This window comes from Microcaecilia unicolor, chromosome 6 (assembly GCF_901765095.1).
Source record: "Microcaecilia unicolor chromosome 6, aMicUni1.1, whole genome shotgun sequence".
Classification (NCBI taxonomy): Eukaryota; Metazoa; Chordata; class Amphibia; order Gymnophiona; family Siphonopidae; genus Microcaecilia; species Microcaecilia unicolor.
Window position 1 is genome coordinate 180,330,815 of NC_044036.1, and position 23,114 is coordinate 180,353,928.

The following is a 23,114-nucleotide window of genomic DNA, read 5'->3' on the forward strand; positions in this document are numbered from 1 at the left end:
TTGGATCTCATAAGTCTGCAACCGTTTTAATGTTATTTCATGTTGTTCCTTCATATATCATGTTGTTAAAATCGAGTCGAGCCTAGGTGACTGCTGGTACCCGAATATTCAATGCAGCGAGCTGCATATGCCCTGGCATTTAATATCCGGGGTCAGTTCAGCCCATGACTGTGAGCAGCTCAGACGCTATTTAATGCTGTAGGCTGAATATCAGGTGGATAATTGCCATTTACCACCATTTTGGCACTTAGCTTCCATTGTAGCGCTTAAAGTTAGGTGCCAAATTGGAACCTAACTATGGTGCACCACGTAGAATGAGGGGGAGGGAGAGTAATTCTTTAATTATGAACCCAGAGGGTGCCTGATTGGCACCTTTTCTATAAAGGAATGTAGGCACTCACTTTGGGCTCAGGCCCACTCAAAATTTGTTCACCTGGCTCCAGAACACTGCCACCAGCTACCCAAGATGTAAGTTTCTTCAGTAGGGAGGAGGTCTTTGGCTGGCGGGGCTTGCGGATCTGTGCCAGCACATGTGTTTCATTTACCGTGGAGGAGGGGGGCACCGGGAGGGGGAGTTGTAGAGATGAAATTTTTGGCCCACCCACTTTGCTCTTGGGTTCTCCCTAAATTGGTTATCTGGCTACGCCACTATCCTGGTCAAGATTCAGATTTCATTTATTCTTGGTATACTGCATCTTAATAATACACTATCTGAGTGGTTTTCAATCACTAAAACATTAAAAATGGAAGGGACTACAATGTCAATAGGACAAAACAAGAGAAAGAAAAAAAACAGGACAAAAGAATCTTTGCAGCCTCAAAGAGTCGTTCTAGCCACCCATACTACCATACCTTGAGCAGGGGAAAGGGTTAGGAGGGCTCAGTTCCGAAAGCATCTTTGAGCAGGAACGATTTAAAGGCCAGTCTTCAATTTATCAATATTAGTTTCTAGATGAAGATAAAGCAGAAGCAAATTCCAAAGGTGCAATCCGTTTACATCAAAGATCTCAGCATGGATGGTATCAAAGCGAATATGCCTTGATGAAGTGATAGATAACAGATTTCGAGTTGAGGATCTTACATTTCTAGAGGGCATATAAGTTACTAGTGAAGAAAAGGCTAGACGAATTTTACATTTAATATAAGATGTTTATTCACCTCTTAATTTACAGTTTACTGTATAGCATCAATGGGATATACAGGAAGCATATCTGTACTAGCAAGCAATGTACAGGCAAAGAAATCAGAATGCTTAAACAAGCAATGTACAGGCAAAGAAGTCAGAATGCTTAATACACAAATTTCTCATTGGTCTTATATACCCTTTTCTTTCCATGCAAGTCTCTGAATACCACAAAGCTTTAATCATGTGCAGAACATGATGCTGCATCTGTTTCCCCTTATTGCTCCCTTTTCTTTCCCACAGACTTTCTGGAGCCGTGCCTTTGGCTGATGTTTAATGTCTGTCACATTCTTTTCTCATGCCTCAGGAGGTTTTAGTGTTAACACAGCTTGTTGTAATCATGGAGCCTTCCACTTCCATTCTTTTATGCCCTTATTCAACACTAGTAAGCGAGAAAGATAGGGAGGCTGTCTAGAATGTAGTATTTTAAATGTTAAAAGGATTAGCTTGTAAGTGGTACAGTGGGAAATTGGCAACCAATGTTCAGTACAAAGGAGGGGTGTCACATGATCAAACTTGTGGGAATTTGTCAGCAGTCATACAGCTGAGCTCTGAACAAGTTGTGATTGGCGCCTATCTCATGCTCTGATACCTTGCACATGTGCATTACAATAGTCTAACCTGGATATGGCCAGGGAATGGATAATAGTCACATTTGCTGTGGTTCCAGACCAAACTACCGTTCTGAGGCTTTTCTATTGACATATAAATTAGCAATTTTTATGATCTCATGTTCATATTTATCCTGATTTGTCAAAAAGTATCCAGCCTAGACAAAAGGAATTCTTGTTTTTAAAACTGAGAGTTCTTTCATTAGGAGGCACATTTTTGCTTACATTTCCTTGTTGTTGTTTTGTTACTTTTCATCATAATAGTTTGTTGTTTGTTTACCCTAAACAGCTCTTACAATTTTTGACTGCTAGGGAGGGTTGCCCAATGGAAGGAGGTATCCCATAAATATATCCTTAACTAATAATCACATTGTGATTCTTCTCAGTATTTACATATGCTATATTTCCTTTTTTTGTTGTTCTTTATTTCCTATTTGGCTCCTTTTGTTATGAGCTAAAGTTTTATATAATTCATTTCCTGTTTCTTTAATGAAAGGTGTTTGATTTCTTATTTCTTTTTGCATTATAGCTATATGAATGTTGTAATCTGAAAATAATGATAAATAAAAAAAATTACAAAAGAAACAAAAAAGAATGTCTTTTTCGTTTAGCAATATCTTCAGTTATGAAAAGTAAATCCAATCTATGCCCTGCAATATGTGTTGCATACATAACTACATAATAATAAAAGAACATAAGAGTAGCCATACTAGAGTTCGATTCCCACTTCAGGCACAGGCAGCTCCTTGTGACTCTGGGCAAGTCACTTAACCCTCCATTGCCCCATGTAAGCCGCATTGAGCCTGCCATGAGTGGGAAAGCGCGGGGTACAAATGTAACAAAATAGATCAGACCGTCCATCTAGCCCAGTATCCTATTTTCCAAACAGTGGCCAAGCCAGGTCACAAGTGCCTGGCAGAAACCCAACTCATGGCAACACTTTATACTACAAATCCCAAGGCAAGCAGTTGCTTCCCATGTCTGTCTCAATAGCAGACTATGGACTTTTCCTCCAGGAATTTGTCCACACCTTTTTTAAACCCAGATACACTAACCGCTGTTACCACATCCTCCAGTAAAGAGTTCCAGAGCTTAACTATTCATTGAGTGAAAAAACATTTCCTCCTATTTGTTTTAAAAGTATTTCCTTGTAACTTCCTCAAGTGTCCCCTAGTCTTTGTACTTTTGGAACGAGTAAAAAATTGATTTACTTCTACTCATTCTATACCACTCCGGATTTTGTAGACCTCAATCATATCTGCCCTCATCCGTCTCTTTTCTAACCTGAAGAGCCCTAACCTCTTTAGTCTTTCCTCATACAAGAGGAGTTTCACCCCTTTTTCATTTTGGTCACTCTTCTTTGAACCTTTTTGCTCTAAACTTGTTTCTCAGTCAGATTTTAACAACCTTGTATTAGCATCTAAATCATCTTCAAAATGAGTATTAAACTCACCTAAAACCAGCACCTAAAACCGCTCACAGGACAAATCCCTCCTCTCAGTATCTTTCTCCACCACCGCCAACTCCAGGCTCCGCCCTTTCTGCCTCGCCTCACCCTATGCTTGAAATAAACTCCCTGAGCCCATACGCCAAGCCCCCTCCCTGCCCATCTTCAAATCCTTGCTCAAAGCCCACCTCTTCAATGTCGCTTTCGGCACCTAACCATTGTACCTCTATCCAGGAAATCTAGACTGCCCCCAATTTGATTGACTGCACTTTTTTGTCCTTTAGATTGTAAGCTCCTTCTTTGTTAGATTGTACAACACTGCGTAACCCTGGTAGCGTTTTAGAAATGTTAAATAGTAGTAGTAGTAGTATGTAACTCTACAACACTTTCCACTACATTATCCCCAGCTTCAAATGAAATTGTGGGTGGACAATATAACAAAAGAAAAACAAAGCTATTAGTAGAAGCCACTTTTGAAACTAGATCCCTATTAATGAAAGATGTTTGATTTCTTATTTATTTTTGCATTTGTAGCTATATGAATATTTTAATCTCAAAATGGTTATAATTAAAACAAATTGTAAAAGAAACAAAAAAGAATGTCCTTTTCATTTAGCAATATTTTCAGTTATGAAAAGTAAATCCAAACTATGTCCTGCAATATGTGTTGCATACATAACTATTTGCTCTAAACTTGTTTCCTAGTCAGATTTTAACAACCTTATCTTATCATCTAAATCATCTTCAAAATGAGTATTAAAATTACCGAAAACCAGCACATCCTTATAAAGTGTATGTAACTCTGAAACACTTTCCACTACTTTATCCCAAGCTTCAACTGAAATTGTAGGTGGACAATATAACAAAAGAAAACCAAAGGTATTAGTAGAAGCCGCTTCGAAACTAGATCCTCTGTTTCATTGGGAAAAGAAAAATCAACTTGTTCCAAAAAAAAGGAAGCTTTACCAATAAAAGCCACCCCTCCCTATCTCCTATGCTGTCTGCATAAACTCCAGTTTTGATAATCTGCATGGTTTAACTGTGGTCCCTTCAATTCCCAACCTAATTTCTGTTAAAAATAAACCATCTAAACATTATTTTCTATAATATCATTAACCACATGCCATTTGTTCATCACTGTTCAAGTCAATATTCTTATTCACAGGGCCAAATATCTGATTACTCACTAGTTACAGGATCCCACTACTTTAACCGGAGCCCCCCTATATACTCTTCTCAAGTTAAAGCCCCAAGGAAATTGTCAAATCCATGAACATGAGAGCTATACTGTGGCCTGTAGCCCTGCTCTAAACTCTCCCTTCACAGCTGCATGACTGACTATGGAAGAACAACAGCCTGAAAGAGAAACCCTACCTAACAACAGGGAGGCAAGCACTCTTTTCTCATGGTCTCTGTGTTCCAGCTCCGATTGACTGCAGAGCCCCCTAGATACGATAGATTGGATTCCTGTCACAAGTTTTTTGTTGCCTGTTCTGTTTATAACACACAATTTGCACCATTGTGCATCAGGGAAAAACTCTGGAATAAAGTCAAGTTTACTAAAAGAGTTGGGTAGACCACTGGGGGTTCCGGCAATTAACCCCTAATTACTACCACTCTACCACAAGTCCCACAACATATCCCATTATGGCCAATATTAGATCATGGGTTTATTTATTTTTTTTTATTATTATTATATTTTCAAAGCACTTAGCCTTCCAAAGTTCCATAGGTTTCTATGGAACTTTGGAAGGCTAAGTGCTTCGAAAATATGCCTCATAGACATTTACAGAGCGTTAAATACACCAACATCAACATTGATACATAAGTATCCATTCCTATAGGTTACATAAATGCGAGATCAGTGGTTAACAAGTCAACAATAATTAGAGACTGAATTGAAACCGAACAATTAGGTATACTATTCATAACAGAAAAGTAGCCGCAAATGCGAGACAACTCAGTACGGCTTGACTTATGTCCGCCGAGATATAAAATAGCACACATCAACAGAACTAAAAAGAAAGGAGTTGGGGTTGCCTTAATATACAAATCCTTCTTTACAGTAGAAACTATAGCTGAACATGTATCCCCTTCGATTGAAATCATGGCATGCAGAATCACAGACTCAATATTAACTGATTAATTATACTTTTCTACCGCCTGCCTGGAAGACGGTCCAACACCCAAGATGACTTCATGGACTTCATATCAAAGATATGCACAAACTTCTCAAATGTCCTTCTACTAGGTGATATCAATCTACACCTAGACAAGCTACAAGATGCCAACACCAGGCTTCTAACAAACTTCTTGAACCAATGGAACTTCAAAACGGCACCAGCCACCTCATCTCATGTAAAAGGTCACCAATTAGACATACTAGCTTACAGACTCTTAGCCAATAACAACTATATAATAGAGAATCATAACTGGGCAGAGGTGCTATGGTCAGACCATAACATACTCATCTTCACACTTCAATGGAAAGAGAATGGCAAAAACAGAGAATAAAGGACACCACACACTGTCCTAACCAGAGGAAAAGTGGACAACCATAGCTTCTGGTCAACAGCGATGAATGACCAAACAAACATAATACCCACCAACATTCACTTCATGAGAAACTGGGACCAACTAAGTGGAAACACACTAAATGAAATAGCACCACTCAAAATGAAATCTAAGAGGAAACAATAACCGCACCCCTGGTTCAACAAGGAACTATTAGAGATGAAAAAACTGTACAGGAAACTGGAAAGAAAATGATCCAAAAACAAATTAGACATGAACAAAACCACATAGAGGAAAGCCCTAAGCAAGTAGAAGCACACCATAAAAAGAGCCAAAGCGGAATACTATAGCACATACATGCACCTAGAAAAGATAAACATGAAAAAACTATATGAACTAATGAAAAACATACTGAACACACAAGCTCTGTTAAAGTCAAATGAAAACCACCAACAGCAGATGAGCTTGCACCATATTTTAAAGAAAAAATAATAAAAATAAGAGCAAACCTAGCTGCAACACAAACAACTCTCATATATTTCCTACATGATTGTGAAATCAACAAGGACCACATCAAGGCAGACAGAATCTGGTCCTCATTTAAGATACTAACAACCAGCTCAGTTAAAGCACTATGGACAAAATATGCACACACCAATTACCTACTAGACAGCTGCTCAAACTACATGATGGAAAACCCACCAGACTGAATCATCAAACTCTTAACACACAGAATACATGTTCTCGAAAGGCCATTTCCCTTCTGACAAGTGCAACATTATACTCACCCCAATCCCTAAATACACCCCCAGAAAGATCAGTGAACTCACTAATTACTGTTCAGTGGCATCAATACCACTGCTGACAAAAACAATGGAGGGACTAGTAACACGACAGTTAATGGAGTACCTAATGCGCTACTCAGTTCTTCACAGCTCTCAGTCAGGCTTCAGACCATGCTATAACACTGAAACAGTCATAACCACCCTGATCACAAAATTCAGAAGAATAATAAACCAAGGCCAGTCAATACTACTACTACAATTCGATACGTCAAGCGCATTCGACCTAGTAGATCACACAATACTAATGACCCTGTTCGACAACATAGGAATAACTGGAGCAGTAACAGCCTGGTTCAATGGTTTTCTAAGAACTAGATCCTACCTTGTCAAGATGTCCAATGACTTTTCAGCCTCCTGGATCCCTGAATGCTGGGTCCCTCAGGGTTCCCTGATTATCACCAATACTATTCAATGTTATGATGGCTCTACTTGGCAAGAAACTGGAAAAAATGGGTTTAAACCCATTCATATATTCAGACAATGTCACCATCTACTTACCTTTCAACAACAGCATCACAGAGATACTGGATAAGGCTAAAAAAGAACGTGACCTCATGGAAAATTGGGCCACAACTGTCAAATATAAACTGAACTGAGACAAAACCAAACTCCTGGTTTTGTCCAGCCAGCACAATCCCACTACTTACCAAACCTCATAATAGATCAACAATCTTATACAGTCGAAACATAAATAAAAATACTAGGAATCATTCTCAACAAACATCTGACCCTTGAAGACCAAATTGCTGCAATCACGTCAAAAAGCTTCAAAACACTATGGAAGCTGAGAAGAATCAGAGACTATTTCTCCAGACAGTCATTCCGTCTTATAGCACAAATGCTGATATTGTCCCAACTAGACTACTGTAATGTTACATTTGTATCCCACATTTTCCCACCTTTTTGCAGGCTCAATGTGGCTTACATTATGCCATAATGATAACCTCCATTTCCGGAATGAGAAATACAAAACAGTTTAACATTAAAGTTCATAAATGATGAAGTAACTTGTTGAGTACGTTGGGTAAAAAGATCAATAGAAGCATGAGAGGTAATGAGGTAATGCGTTAATGTTCATTGGTGAAAATTGATTGAAACAGTTAGGTGTATAGAATTCGATTTTATCTGGTTGTGGTAGATTTATGATGTTAGGTCATTTATGATGGCTCACTATTTATTTATTTATTTATATTTATCATTGTTAGGCCTTCGAAGGCCTAACCATTGAAGGGCATGCCTAGGGTCGTACTGTTGGAGCTATGTTGATGTCAATTCTTTAGCTAAGGTTTATCTCCTTAAAAGATATTTACAAGGCTGCCTAGACATTCACCAGTGTCTATAGCCTTTATGTTCCCTTTGAAATTCAAGTTTTGGAGAATCTGTTCTACAAGACTTTTTTAAGACTATTTTTCTGATTTTGTGGGGACTTTGTTGTAGTATGTTCTGCTATTTATTGCTTTGTGCTATAATGTGTAATGGATTATGCATGTTTTATTGGAAACCACCTAGTTTTAGGTGGTCTATAAATTTTTAAAATAAAATACATAAATAATAGAGCAGTTCTATAACTGGGTGCATAGATTTATGAGCCCCTTACACACATAAGTATACAGAATAGTAGCATACGTGCACTTTTACCCATGAAAATGCAGCAGGGCACTTAAGCAGTATTCTGTAATGGCATACACAAGTGGCATTGCGTGAAAATGTAAGGGGGACATACACCTGGGCAGAAACTCGTAGTTATGTGGGTAACTTACAGAATATTATCAGTTATATGCATCCCTACCACATTTACATAATTGCAGTTATGCAAGGTCTGTGGCAGGTGTAACTAAAGGTACACATGTGTAGGGTTGCCAATACTAGTTATGTATTCAATAATGGAATCTGGGTGTCCAGATGCTGTTATATAATAGGTTCTCACAGTGCCTTAATGAAAGTGTCCACTTATAGAACTGCCTCCTTTATGTAGCAGAGTATAATTCCCATCTTCTTAAGCTCCAATTTTGATTATTTCTGGTTTGTTTCCCTGTCTTAAGGCCCTGTTTACTAAGCAGCGTTATAGGCGCGTTAACGTTTTTAACACTCGTTAACCATGTACACGTGTTAACCATGTGCGTGCCTACACTATCCCTATAGGCGCCTACATGGTTAGCGCACATGCTATGTGTAGGTGTGCTAAAAACACGCACCTTAGTAAACAGGGCCCTTAATGTTCTGTGTTTTATAGTTCCATAAAATGAATAAAAGGTTCCCTCACAAAAAGCACATTCTTGTTGTATTTATTGTTAATGTGTTGTCTTTTTTTTCTTTTGAGACAGCCTTTAGCTATGGAGTCCTAACAAGCAGCTCACTGCATCTTCACTTGTACCAGAGAATGCTTAATATTTGTAATTTATGTTTTCTGATGACGGCATTGCAGCAAACCATATAGTCTAGCTGCTTCCCTGTTGGGAGGAGTTCACATTCCATTTTTATGCTAGTTCAGGTGTTAGTGTAAACTGATGGACGGCGGCAGGTTCAGCAGTCTGGGTAACCATTGTGTATACTTCAAAGCTCTGAAAGAGTGCTCTTGTGCCAACATGACAGTCAAATGATTAATTTGTGTACCTCATTGCACTGCTATCATCAGAGAACACCATTTTCTTTAGACTTTTTTTTTTCCATCATCTACTGTTGCAGAAACTTATGCCGTTCTTTCTTTTGACATTCTTATCCTTGGCATTTTTCTGCAGAACCCTTTACCCTCCAAGTTCTTCAGAAGCCCCTACAACTCTTTGTTTCTCCTTCCTCGTGTTTTCTTTCATAAACATCAATAGTTCTCTGCTTTTCTGTACCAACTATCTTCCTGTGTTTGCCCAAAATCCTTTGTGTTCTGCTAGTCACGGGACGTAGCCACGGGTGGGCCTGGATGGGCCTGGGCCCACCCACTTTGGGCTCAGGCCCACCCAGCAAAGAATGCACCTCATACAGAACGAAACCACAATTTCAGCTTTCCCTCCTCCAGTCCCAGCCGGAGCGCCGCAAGTTTTGTTCCCTTCCCTGTCATCCCCTTCCGAATCCAGCAGCAGTGCTAGCTCGAGCCGCGCAGCGCCCTCCGGCGCGCATGCTGCTATGAGTGCTTCCTCTGCGCTGGCCCCGCCTCTTCAGAAAGAGTATTGAAGAAGGTGAGGCCAGCCCGGAAGGAAGCAGTCGTGTAGCAGCAGCGTGCTGACGGATGCGACGCCATTGCAGACATGAAGAGCTGGACCAGGTGGCTGGGAGGTAAAAAAAAAAACGTAGCGGGTTGCTGGCGGCGTGGTAGAGGGGAAAAAGGTGCAGCATGTCAGCGGGTGGCTGGCTGGTGGGAAGGTGCAGCATGTCAGCGGGTGGCTGGCAGGTGGGGGGGGGGGGGGGAATGTGCAGCATGTCAGCGGGTGGCTGGCGGGGGGGGAGAGGGGAAATAGGTGCAGCATGTCAGCGGGTGGCTGAGGGGAGGGAGAAAAAAATCAACATGCTGGTAGTTGGCTTGAGGGGTCAGGGAGAGAGGGAGAGACAAGGGCACTGTTGGGATGAGGGACTGAGACAGGGTAGTGCTAGGTGGGCGGGGTGGAGGAATAATTGTTTGATGTGGGGGGAGGGATGGAGAGATGCTGCAAGGGGAAAGAAAGGGAGAATTGTTGGATATGGGTGGGGTGGGGTGGGGAGAGGGAGGGAAAGGCTGCATAGGACTGGTAAAGGACCAGAGAGAGAAAAAGTGTTGGATATGGAAGTGGAAGGAAAGGAGGGAGAGATGAGAGGGGAAATGTTGAACATGGCATTGAGGTGAGGGGAAGGAAGGATGGAGAGATGCTGTGTGGTGTGGCGTGGCGTGGCATGACGGGGGGGGGGGAGTGAGATGTTAGACCAGGGGCTCAAGGCAGGGAGAGGGAGAAAAGTTGGACATGAAGGTGGAGGAGAGGAGAGGAAAGGAGAGATGCACAAGCAGGGGAGGGAAGAAAGAGGGAAGATGGATCCAGGGAGAGAAGATGAACAATGGGTGGTAGAGAAGAGAAAGGGGAAAATGCTGAACAATAGGGGAGGGGAGAGAGATGGGACAGGAAGATGCTGGTGGTGGGAGGTAAAAGGGATAGGGAGATATCAGGCTAGAGGGTGAGGATGGGAGAAAGAGGGAACAGATGCTGGGCTGGAAGGGTGGAGGGAGGGAGACACTGGGAATGGTGGAAAGAATGGGGGAGAGGCCCAGGGAGTGGAGATGACAAGGAAATAAATGAGAGAACAGTGATTCCATATCATCAAGCTGATCAATCCATAGACTGGTGGGTTGTGTCCATCTACCAGCAGGTGGAAATAGAGAGCAAACTTTTGCCTCCCTATATGTGGTCATGTGCTGCCGGAAACTCCTCAGTATGTTCTCTATCTCAGCAGGTGGTGGTCACACACAGCAGCAGCTCTGGCTAGGCCTCCAAGCCTAATCCTTAGGTTTTGTTGAGGCCTGGGGTTGAGGGCTCTTTTGAGCAAGTGCAAACCTGGTGGTGCCAGGTCCCTCCTTTTCTCCCCCCTCCCGCTGGCTCCGTTTAAAAAAAAAAAAAAAAAAAAATTTTAAACGTCTTTAAAGGCGTTTAATTCGACGTTTCTTTAAACGTTCATTGCAACTCACTGGGACACCAGTTCGTTACAGCTCGGAGCGGCAAGCAGGTAATTTTACCTTTTTATAGCGGGCAGGGGGTTCCCCGATTCTTCTCCTCGTGGCAATGGCGTCGGAGGGCGAGGGCGCAAAGGGTCGCTCCCCGGATCGCTGGAGCGCTTCTAGAGGGGATGCGGGGGTTTTACAACCTGATTCGCCCTTGATGGGTGATAGTTTAGTGACCGATGAATGTCCCGGTCGTTCCTCCGGCGTGGCGGTTTTTTCCCGCCATAAACGCCCATCCCCCGCTCCTCGCCTCCGCCATCTTGGCCGGCCACGCGGCTCGGACGGCTTCTTCGGGGCCGCCCTTGAGGTTGGAGACATTAATGCCATGAACGCCCTTAATTTGGGCGACGGCACAAAAGCGGCTAAAGTTAAGCGCCGTTCTTCCCGCGCGGCTCCTTCACGGAGTTTCGCGCCGGACGCCATTTTGGATGCGCAGCATGTCTCTCCCCCGCTATTGCGAGCACCGGTTGAGAGTGCGTCTAGGGCTGTTGCCCAGGCTGCGGAAGTGCACAGTCTGGGGGGTTTCTCCCCCGAGTTTGTTTTGCTGCTGCATCAGGCTTTCCTCATGCAAAACGCTGCCCCTGCTCCCTCTTCGGATAAAGAGGTTGAGGTTCCCAGAGGTAAACGCCCTCGGGTTGATTTCCAGGCCTTGGAGGACTTTTGTCTCCTCCGATGTAGATGAGGGCAGCGTGTCTGAGGTCTCCCAACGATCCTTTGCGGATTCCTTGGAGGAGATAGATCCCCGCTCGGATGGAGCGGATGACCCCTCTGCAGCGCGGCTTTTTAGCCCAGAGGATTTGCCCAACCTGTTGTTACAGGCCATGGACACTTTGAAGATTTCCTCTCCGGAGGACGTCTCTCCCTCAGCCCCTGTTGGCTCTGCCATTATGCTGGGGACGAAGCGCCCGCCTAGAACCTTCCACGTGCATGATGCCATGCACACCTTAATTGCGGCTCAATGGGATGTCCCGGAACGAGCCTTAAAGTGGCTAGGGCTATGTCCCGCCTCTATCCTTTGGCTGTGAGTGAACGTGAGGCCTATCTGTGGCCTACCGTGGATTCTTTAATCACTGCGGTGACTAAGAAAACGGCGTTGCCGGTGGAAGGTGGCACAGCCCTAAAGGACGCCCAAGACAGAAGATTGGAGGCGGCCTTAAGGTCGTCCTTTGAGGCAGCTGCTTTAAGTTTGCAGGCCTCAGTTTGCGGCTCCTATGTGGCCAGGGCGTGCCGGACTATGGTGCAGCGGGCTTCCCCCTCGGATCATTCCTTGAGGGCTGATTGGCCGGCCCTGGAATCGGGCTTAGCCTATTTGGCAGACTTGCTGTATAATGTCTGGAGAGCCTCAGCTAAAGGCATGGCTCAGACAGTCTCTGCGCGGCGGTGGCTTTGGCTGAAACATTGGTCTGCTGACCACGCCTCTAAATCCCGCCTGGCTAGATTGCCTTTTAAAGGCAAGCTGCTCTTTGGGGTCGAGCTGGACAAAATCGTGACCGATCTCGGCACGTCTAAGGGCAAGAAATTACCAGAGGTCAGGGCTCGGGTTAGTACTCGTCCCGATACCTCCAGAGGACGGTTGCAGGAAGCCCATCGGTACCGCCCGGGCAAGTCGGGTTCCTCTGCCCCCTCTTCCTTCAAGAGGAATTTCTCCCCCAAGCAGCATTCCTTTCGCAGAGACCGCCGTCCCGGAGGTGCTCCCTCCGGTCCTCCCCCAGGGTCTCGTACCCAATGACGGGGCCTTGGTCCACGCCCCAGTGCAGATTGGAGGACGGCTGTCCTCGTTTCTGGGCGAGTGGACCACTATAACTTCAGACGCGTGGGTGCTGGAAGTCATCAGAGACGGCTACAAGCTAGAGTTCTGCCAACCCTTAAGAGACGGGTTTGTACTCTCTCCCTGCAAGTCTCCGGTCAAGCTGTGGTAGTGCAGCAGACCTTGGACAACCTGATCCGCCTGGGTGCGGTCGTTCCGGTGCCAAAAAATCAGATTGGCAAGGGACGTTACTCCATTTACTTTGTGGTTCCAAAGAAAGGAGGTTCTGTCCGGCCTATCCTCGGCCTCAAAGGGGTCAATCGGGCCTGGAAAGTGAGGCACTTTCGCATGGAGACTCTCCACTCTGTTATAGCGGCAGTGAAGGCAGGAGAGTTCTTGGCTTCCTTGGACATCAAGGAAGTGTACCTGCATATTCCCATCTGGCCTCCTCTCCAACGCTTTCTGCGTTTTACAGTCCTGAGACGACACTTCCAGTTCAGAGCCCTCCCTTTCGGGTTGGCTACTGCTCCGCGGACCTTTTCCAAAGTAATGGGGGTCATAGCGGCCTTCCTGCTAAAGGAAGGAGTACAAGTCCATCCTTATCTGGACGACTGGTTGATCCGAGCCCCCTCTTATGCAGAGTGCGGCAAAGCTATGGACCGGGTAGTTGCTCTTTTGAGCTCCCTGGGATGGATCATCAACTGGAAGTAGAGCCAGCTGCGCCCGACTCAGCCCCTGGGGTATCTGGGAGTTCGATTCGACACCCAAGTGGGCAGAGTGTTCCTGCCAGACAATCGGATTGTCAAGCTTCAGGCTCAGGTGGACTAGTTCCTAGTAGCCTCTCCTATTCGGGCTTGGGACTACGTGCAGCTGTTGGGCTCTATGACGGCCACGATGGAAGTAGTGCCCTGGGCCAGGGCTCATATGAGACCACTACAGCTATCTCTGCTGCTGCGCTGGACTCCGATGTCGGAGGATTATGCTGTGCGCCTTCCCGTGGACCCAGCAGTGCGCAAGGCGCTGAGCTGGGGGACGCAGACAGACAAGTTGTCTGCAGGATTGCCTCTGGTGACCCCGGAGTGGATTGTCGTCACGACAGACGCCTCTTTGATGGGCTGGGGAGCCCACTGCTTGGGAAGGACAGCGCAGGGGCTCTAGTCTCCTGCAGAGGCAAGTGGTCTATCAACCTCCTGGAACTCAGAGCCATTCGGTTGGTGTTATTGGAGTTCATCCCGGTACTGGTGTTGAAGCCTGTACGGGTCCTGTCGGACAATGCCACGGCTGTGGCCTATATCAACCGCCAGGGAGGTACCAAGAGCGCCCCTCTAGCCAGGAGGCTATGAGTCTTTGCCAGTGGGCGGAAGCGAACCTGGAGCAGCTTTCAGCGGCCCACATTGCCGGAGTCATGAATGTCAAGGCGGACTTTCTCAGTCGCCATACCTTGGAGCCCGGAGAGTGGCAACTATCTGCTCAGGCGTTCTTGGACTTCACGAAGCGCTGGGGCCAGCCGAGCCTAGATCTGATGGCGTCATCGGCCAATGGCCAAGTGCCGCGCTTTTTCAGCAGAGGACGGGACCCTCGATCCCTGGGAGTAGATGCTCTTCTCCAACAGTGGCCGACACAAGAGCTCCTCTATGTGTTCCCGCCCTGGCCCATGTTGGGCAGGGTGCTAGACCGGGTGGCAAAGCATCCCGGCAGGGTAATCCTGGTGGGTCCGGATTGGCCCAGACGTCCCTGGTATGCGGACTTGTTCAGGCTCTCAGTCGACGATCCTCTGCGGCTGTCAGTGGAGCAGGGCCTGTTACATCAGGGTCCCGTGGTGATGGAGTATCCCTCTCCCTTTGGTCTTACGGCCTGGCTATTGAGCGGCAGCGTCTGAGGAAGAAGGGCTTCTCAGACAAGGTCATCGCCACTATGCTGAGAGCGAGGAAGCGCTCTACTTCTACTGCTTACGCCAGGGTTTGGCGTATCTTTGCAGCATGGTGTGAAGCAGGCTCACTTTCTCCCTTCACTGCTCCAATTTCTTCAGTGTTGGCGTTCCTGCAAGAAGGTCTGGAGAAAGGCCTGTCGCTCAGTTCCCTTAAAGTCCAGGTAGCGGCTCTGGCTTGCTTCAGGGGCCGCCTGAAGGGTGCTTCCCTGGCTTCGCAGCCAGATGTGGTGCGCTTTCTCAAGGGAGTTAATCACCTGCGCCCTCCTCTGCACTCAGTGGTGCCTGCGTGGAATCGCAACCTGGTGCTAAGAGCATTGCAGAAGCCGCCTTTGGAACCCTTGTCGAGGGCATCTCTGAAAGACCTGACGTTGAAAGCAGTCTTTTTGGTGGCTATCACTTCAGTCAGAAGAGTTTCCAAGCTCCAGGCGCTCTCATGTCGAGAGTCTTTTCTACAGTTCACTGAGGCAGGAGTGACTATTCGCACAGTGCCTGCCTTCCTGCCCAAGATTGGTTCTCGCTTCCATGTGAATCAGCAGCTCTGTCTCCCTTCCTTTCGTAGGGAGGACTACCCAGAGGAGTACTCCGCTCTTGAATATCTGGATGTGAGACGAGTCATCATCAGATACTTGGAAGTGACCAATGATTTCCGGAAATCGGATCATCTGTTTGTCCTGTTTGCAGGTCCTCGTAAGGGTCTGCAGGCTGCTAAGCCTACAGTGGCAAGATGGGTCAAGGAAGCCATTGCAGCGGCTTATGTGGCCGCGGGGAAGGTGCCGCCTATCCAGCTGAAGGCTCACTCCACGAGAGCTCAGGCGGCCTCGATGGCAGAGGCCGGATCCGTCTCCTTGGAAGAGATATGCAAGGCGGCAACGTGGGCTTCGGCTCATACATTCTCCAAGCATTACCGTTTGACTGTGGCTGCACGGGCGGAGGCCCGGTTTGGAGCTTCAGTGTTGAGGTCAGGGATTTCTATGTCCCGCCCTGGGTGAGTACTGCTTCGGTACATCCCACCAGTCTATGGATTGATCAGCTTGATGATATGGAAGGTAAAATTATGTATAATCATACCTGATAATTTTCTTTCCATTAATCATAGCTGATCAATCCATAGCCCCTCCCAGATATCTGTACTGTTTATATTCTGGTTGAATTTTAGGTTCAAGTTTAGCCTTCAGTTACTTCAGGAGGACTTCGTGTTCAAGTTCTTCTTTCACTTGGATTCTTCAAGAGTTGAGACGAGTTTGTGTTACAGTGAGCTGCTGCATTCCTCTCCCCTCCGTTTTACGGGGCTGGATTGAGACATAAATTCTGCCGGCACTCCCTCCCGCTTCGTGCGGCTGTAGGGCAGCTTTGTACCCCTCCCGCTTCGGCGGTGTTAGGGTCAGTCAGCTCCTCCCGCGGTTGCGGTTGCAGGATAAGCCAGATCCCCCCGCATCGGCGGGTGTGGTGTCCCTCCCCCGCTCCGCGGGGATGAGCTGGACGGATTCCCCTCCCCCACTTGTGTGGGGATGAGCTGGGTTAATTCCCCTCCCCCGTTTCGGCGGTGGTGAGCTGGGCAGAGTGTCCCTTCGTGGGTGTAATTCTCTAAGTGCTGAGTCCTGCGGATGGAGCTTTGATATCGACATACTGAGGAGTTTCCGGCAGCACATGACCACATATAGGGAGGCAAAAGTTTGCTCTCTATCTCCACCTGCTGGTAGATGGACACAACCCACCAGTCTATGGATTGATCAGCTATGATTAATGGAAAGAAAATTATCAGGTATGATTATACATAATTTTACCTTACAGGGGTAGAAATATGGTAATGGTGCGTGGATTGAAGATGGAAAGGAATGATAGGCTAGGAAAGAGAGAGAGATGGGGAATAGGAGAGCTAGTGGGTGAAAGGAAATGGAAATGTGATAGACATCTGAAAAGTAAAAAGAAGGAAAAGATTTAGAAAGAGGATGAAATTTGAGTGAACAGAGACAGAAAAGAAAGAAAGGAAAGAGCTAAAATGGAAAGATCAATATTTCAGAGGCAGGTGTAGTGAGGAAATGAAATGACAGGAGAAAAAAGACAAATGGACAGCCGCTTGAAGAATTAGCAGAAGACAGACAGGAAAGCGGGAAAGAGAAATTGGAACCAACATGATGGAAAAATAAAATGTCCAGACAATAAAGGTAGAAAAATCATTTTATTTTGAATGTTTTAAATGGAATATGTTAGCTTTGGGAAATGTGCATAGTGGATGTCTTTTTATTGTGTTAAGTAGAAAAGGAAATGCGCTTTTATGTTTTTTTTTTTCTCCAGTGTTGCAGTGCATGCTGAGGTTCCCAGTTTAATTTTGTCTACATATTTTTATTTCTAATTTGTGATCCCTTGTTCTATAATTTGTGAGGGTCTGTCAGTGTGACTGTAACGGCAGATGAAGAGATTGGAGAGGAGAGGGAATTGGGGGAGGGGCTTCTTTATTTTCTGCCTTGGTCACCAGCATGGTTAACAGCAGCCCTGACCCTTGCTGTGGCTAGTGGGGATCCCCAAGCCCTTTCAGCTGGGGATCTGTTCCGGGGCTGGCTGGAGCTGCCTTCTGTCGAGCTTGGCAGATGGTGGCAGCATCCTGGAGCCACTGACAACTAAGCATGTATGCGGTGCTGGCATCAGTGGCTCGAGGAGTTGCTACTGCCTGCTGGGCTTGGCGGGGAGGAGTTCTGGCCATCTCTGATGGAGGTCCCCAGCTGACGGAGATTGGGGATCCTCATCAGCTAAAGTATTTATATTTTGAGTTTGGGAAGTGCTGGGGGAGAGAGAGAAAATTGTGTGCCCACCCACTTTGTGCTCAGGCCCACCCAAAATTGGTTGTCTGGCTACGCCACTGTGCTAGTGGCCTCAGTGTTCATCCTAGCCCCTCCAATACTTTGCTATCCCTGCAGGGCTCTGTATTTCTCTATTCCTTCAAGTAGTCTTGCTGTTGTCTTTCTCCTTGGTTTGTTCCCCTGTGTTCCTGAAGAAACCTCTAAAGTTATTTATTACCTTCTGCTTTGCTTAAGGAAGCCCCATGTAAGGCTCAGCAGCAGCACTCTGCATGGGTATGAAGGACACCTGGATTTTAGTTACAGAATCAACTCTTGTTCCTTAGATTGGTAGAAACTAGGAATGCTGTGAAGCAAGTGTATATAATGCCAGGAAGAAAAAGAATGCTGGCCATTATCTAATAGCAACACCTGCCATTTGGTTCAATGACACAAAATTGTATGAGAAGCCGCAGCTGCTGGGCTAGACAGGAAAGATCAGCACTGGGTGGCATACTCAAGTGACTTGGAATAAAAGTCTCATGTTGCCTCAAGTTCAAGATCTTTCCTCTTATATTCCTCAGTCCTTGTTCTCTTTCTAGAACATGCATCTTCTGTTTCCTCAGGTGAATCGCTTCATGTTTGAAGGCGTTGAGATCCCACTTGTGGCCTCTTGTGCTGTCTTTATCACCATGAATCCTGGATATGCTGGTCGCACTGAATTGCCTGATAACTTAAAAGTGAGTGAATACTTAAATTTTAACTTTAGGTTTACAAAACTTTAACTTCTAAATGAACTCTAGGTAATGTGCAAAAATGATTATTTGATCATTAGTTCATAAAATCAGAAGTAAGGTAAAAAACAGAATTATAAAAATGTGCATTAATAATCTAACATGGATTTTTAACTCCGTTTTATTACATAGAACTCAATACCTTCAGGAACATGCTATGTTAAAATACATTCACATTTCTTATTAAAAATAGATAACTTAGTTGTGGTAGCCATGTTATCTGATATTCTTATATATTCACTTATATATTCTGATATTTGGCATCATTTGCTCATTTCTGAACCAAAAAGGAAGGTATTGCCTTTGAAAGCTAGTCAAAAAATGTATTGTTAGTCCAATAAAAAGATATTTTATCTTCTTTTTTGTTTTACCTCTATTTATTATCATTTCAATTGAAATTATTTGATATGCCTTATAGAATTTGTATAAGGGTCCAAGAAAGCACAGACGCAGACGGTCTGCGAAATCCAAGATGGAAAACAAACGGAGCAGATCGTAGGCAAACAAAATGTGATTTATTAATATAAACAATTGTAATATATGTATACACGCACAAAAACAGCCCGACACAGGCCGTGTTTCGCTCAACAGGGCTGCTTCAGGGGCTACACAGTAATCCTTTGCTGTCAAGTATAATAGATATGTGCTCAATATACTGTAATGAATATAGAGAAGATCATCTTGATTCAAAAAACAGCTGGATCAGAGATGCCACAAAGTAGAATGCTGACTTAGAGTCAATCCGACAGTCACAGATAGTGACTGTCGGATTGACTCTAAGTCAGCATTGTCGGATTGACTCTAAGTCAGCATTCTACTTTGTGGCATCTCTGATCCAGCTGTTTTTTGAATCAAGATGATCTTCTCTATATTCATTACAGTATATTGAGCACATATCTATTATACTTGACAGCAAAGGATTACTGTGTAGCCCCTGAAGCAGCCCTGTTGAGCGAAACACGGCCTGTGTCGGGCTGTTTTTGTGCGTGTATACATATATTACAATTGTTTATATTAATAAATCACATTTTGTTTGCCTACGATCTGCTCCGTTTGTGTTCCATTATAGAATTTGTATTACACTTCAGATTAGGATCTGATTTGTATGAAGAACTGACTATATGGTACATTAAGGGAGACATTTTCAAACAGCATGTAGAGCCTGTAAACTGATTTTCAATGGGAAACTCGATGGAATGCTGGGTATGAAGTACAAGAGGATACTGTGAGCTACCACTTATTTATTCATTCATTCGTTTAAAATGACTCGCATATTAAAACATCTATGTGGATAACAGTAAAACATACATAATCCAATACATAAAAACATTAAAATCAACATAAACTTCATATCATTCATCATAAATAATGTATACCTTTACTTTGTTGTCTGAGAGGCAAGATGATACTTTTCCTAAATATCGTCCTCTCAATTATGATGGTCTTGTGCCATTTTATAGGCCCTCTTCCGTCCTGTTGCTATGATGGTCCCAGATTATGCCATGATCGCTGAAATCTCCCTTTATTCCTTTGGGTTCAACAATGCCAAAGTCCTTGCTAAGAAAATCACCACCACATTCAAGTTGTCGTCCGAGCAGCTCAGTTCTCAGGTAAGGGACTTCATTCTCCATTGTTATACCTCATAAATAACTAATCCTTCTCTTTCACCTGCATTGTTCACCTGCATTGTGTTTGTTTCATGAGGTTCCCATGGATTTTCATGCAAAAAGGTTTTATAAAATTGCCTCTGGTATATTTTACGGCATTGGCACTAAAGGTCCATGTTGGAAAGTATTTCTTTCAATCTGTTGAACTTCCTCAAAGTTTTTCTCTTAATATGCAATATATAGAGAGAGGATGGAAGAGACTTTTGGGCTCATTTTCGAAAGAGAAGGTCGTCCATCTTTCGACATAAATCGGAAGATGGACGTCCAAATCGGTATAATCGAAACCCGATTTAGGACATTCCCAACTGCACTCTGTCACTAGGATGGCCAAAGTTCAAGGGGGCGTGTCAGAGGCATAGCGAAGGTGGGACTTGGGCATGCCTAACACTTGGACGTCCTTGACCCTTAACCGAAAAAAACAAGGTTGTCCCTGACGAGCACTTGGACGTTTTCACCCGGACCTGTTTTTCTTACGACTAAGGCACAAAAAGGTGCCTGAAATGACCAGATGATCACTGGAGAGAATCGGGGATGACCTCCCGTTACTCCCCCAGTGGTCACTAATCCCCTCCCACCCTCAAAACCATCTTTCAAAATATGTCGTGCCAGCCTCAGATGTCATACTTAGGTCCGTGAAAGCAGTATGCCGGTCCCTGGAGCAGTTTTAGTGGGAGCAGGGCACTTCAGACAGGTGGACCCAGCCCCATCCCCCTATACCTGTTACGTTTGTGGAGGAAAACAGCAAGCCCTCCAAAAGCCACCACAAACCCACTGTACCCACATCTAGGAGCCCCCTTCACCCGTAAGGGCTATGGTACTGGTGTACAGTTGTGGGTAGTGGATTTGGGGGGGGGGGGTTGGGGGGCTCAGCACACAAGGTAAGGGAGCTACAGTGGTGGAAATAAGTATTTGATCCCTTGCTGATTTTGTAAGTGTGCCCACTGACAAAGACATGAGCAGCCCATAATTGAAGGGTAGGTTATTGGTAACAGTGAGAGATAGCACATCACAAATTAAATCCGGAAAATCACATTGTGGAAAGTATATGAATTTATTTGCATTCTGCAGAGGGAAATAAGTATTTGATCCCCCACCAACCAGTAAGAGATCTGGCCCCTACAGACCAGGTAGATGCTCCAAATCAACTCGTTACCTGCATGACAGACAGCTGTCGGCAATGGTCACCTGTATGAAAGACACCTGTCCACAGACTCAGTGAATCAGTCAGACTCTAACCTCTACAAAATGGCCAAGAGCAAGGAGCTGTCTAAGGATGTCAGGGACAAGATCATACACCTGCACAAGGCTGGAATGGGCTACAAAACCATCAGTAAGACGCTGGGCGAGAAGGAGACAACTGTTGGTGCCATAGTAAGAAAATGGAAGAAGTACAAAATGACTGTCAATCGACAAAGATCTGGGGCTCCACGCAAAATCTCACCTCGTGGGGTATCCTTGATCATGAGGAAGGTTAGAAATCAGCCTACAAGGGGGGAACTTGTCAATGATCTCAAGGCAGCTGGGACCACTGTCACCACGAAAACCATTGGTAACACATTACGACATAACGGATTGCAATCCTGCAGTGCCCGCAAGGTCCCCCTGCTCCGGAAGGCACATGTGACGGCCCGTCTGAAGTTTGCCAGTGAACACCTGGATGATGCCGAGAGTGATTGGGAGAAGGTGCTGTGGTCAGATGAGACAAAAATTGAGCTCTTTGGCATGAACTCAACTCGCCGTGTTTGGAGGAAGAGAAATGCTGCCTATGACCCAAAGAACACCGTCCCCACTGTCAAGCATGGAGGTGGAAATGTTATGTTTTGGGGGTGTTTCTCTGCTAAGGGCACAGGACTACTTCACCGCATCAATGGGAGAATGGATGGGGCCATGTACCGTACAATTCTGAGTGACAACCTCCTTCCCTCCGCCAGGGCCTTAAAAATGGGTCGTGGCTGGGTCTTCCAGCACGACAATGACCCAAAACATACAGCCAAGGCAACAAAGGAGTGGCTCAGGAAGAAGCACATTAGGGTCATGGAGTGGCCTAGCCAGTCACCAGACCTTAATCCCATTGAAAACTTATGGAGGGAGCTGAAGCTGCGAGTTGCCAAGCGACAGCCCAGAACTCTTAATGATTTAGAGATGATCTGCAAAGAGGAGTGGACCAAAATTCCTCCTGACATGTGTGCAAACCTCATCATCAACTACAGAAGACGTCTGACCGCTGTGCTTGCCAACAAGGGTTTTGCCACCAAGTATTAGGTCTTGTTTGCCAGAGGGATTAAATACTTATTTCCCTCTGCAGAATGCAAATAAATTCATATACTTTCCACAATGTGATTTTCCGGATTTAATTTGTGATGTGCTATCTCTCACTGTTACCAATAACCTACCCTTCAATTATGGGCTGCTCATGTCTTTGTCAGTGGGCACACTTACAAAATCAGCAAGGGATCAAATACTTATTTCCACCACTGTATGTTCCTGGGAGCAATTTGTGAAGTCCACTGCAGTGCCCCCTAGGGTGCCTGGTTGGTGTCCTGGCATGTCAGGGGGACCAGTGCACTACAAATGCTGGCTCCTCCCACAACCAAATGGCTTGCACTTGGATGTTTTTGAAATGAACGTCTTTGGTTTTGAAAATCGCCGAAAATCAGAAACAACCAAGTCTAGGGACGTCCAAATCTAGGGATGGCAAAATTTAAGGATTTGGACGTCCCTGACTGTATTTTCGAAACAAAAGATGGGCATCCATCGTTTTGAAAATATGGGTTTCCCCACCGCTGGATTTTGCCGTTTTGCAAAGACATCCAAATCGCAATTTGGACGTCCCGTTCGAAAATGCCTCTCCACATATCACAAAAATAGCTCTTCCAAGACAATATCACAAGTACTTAGAACTTAACCTTTGCACAAAGGAGTGCATA

General features: G+C 45.1%; 1 protein-coding gene across 1 annotated transcript in view; it reads left to right on the forward strand.

Moving 5' to 3' along the window:
• DNAH1 (dynein axonemal heavy chain 1) overlaps positions 1-23,114 on the forward strand; it is a 799,478-nt gene that overhangs the window by 351,449 nt on the left and 424,915 nt on the right. The window contains exons 31-32 of the mRNA XM_030205737.1: positions 18,353-18,466; positions 19,981-20,130. Coding sequence (XP_030061597.1) covers positions 18,353-18,466; positions 19,981-20,130 — 264 coding nt within the window. The remainder of the gene's footprint in view (positions 1-18,352; positions 18,467-19,980; positions 20,131-23,114) is intronic.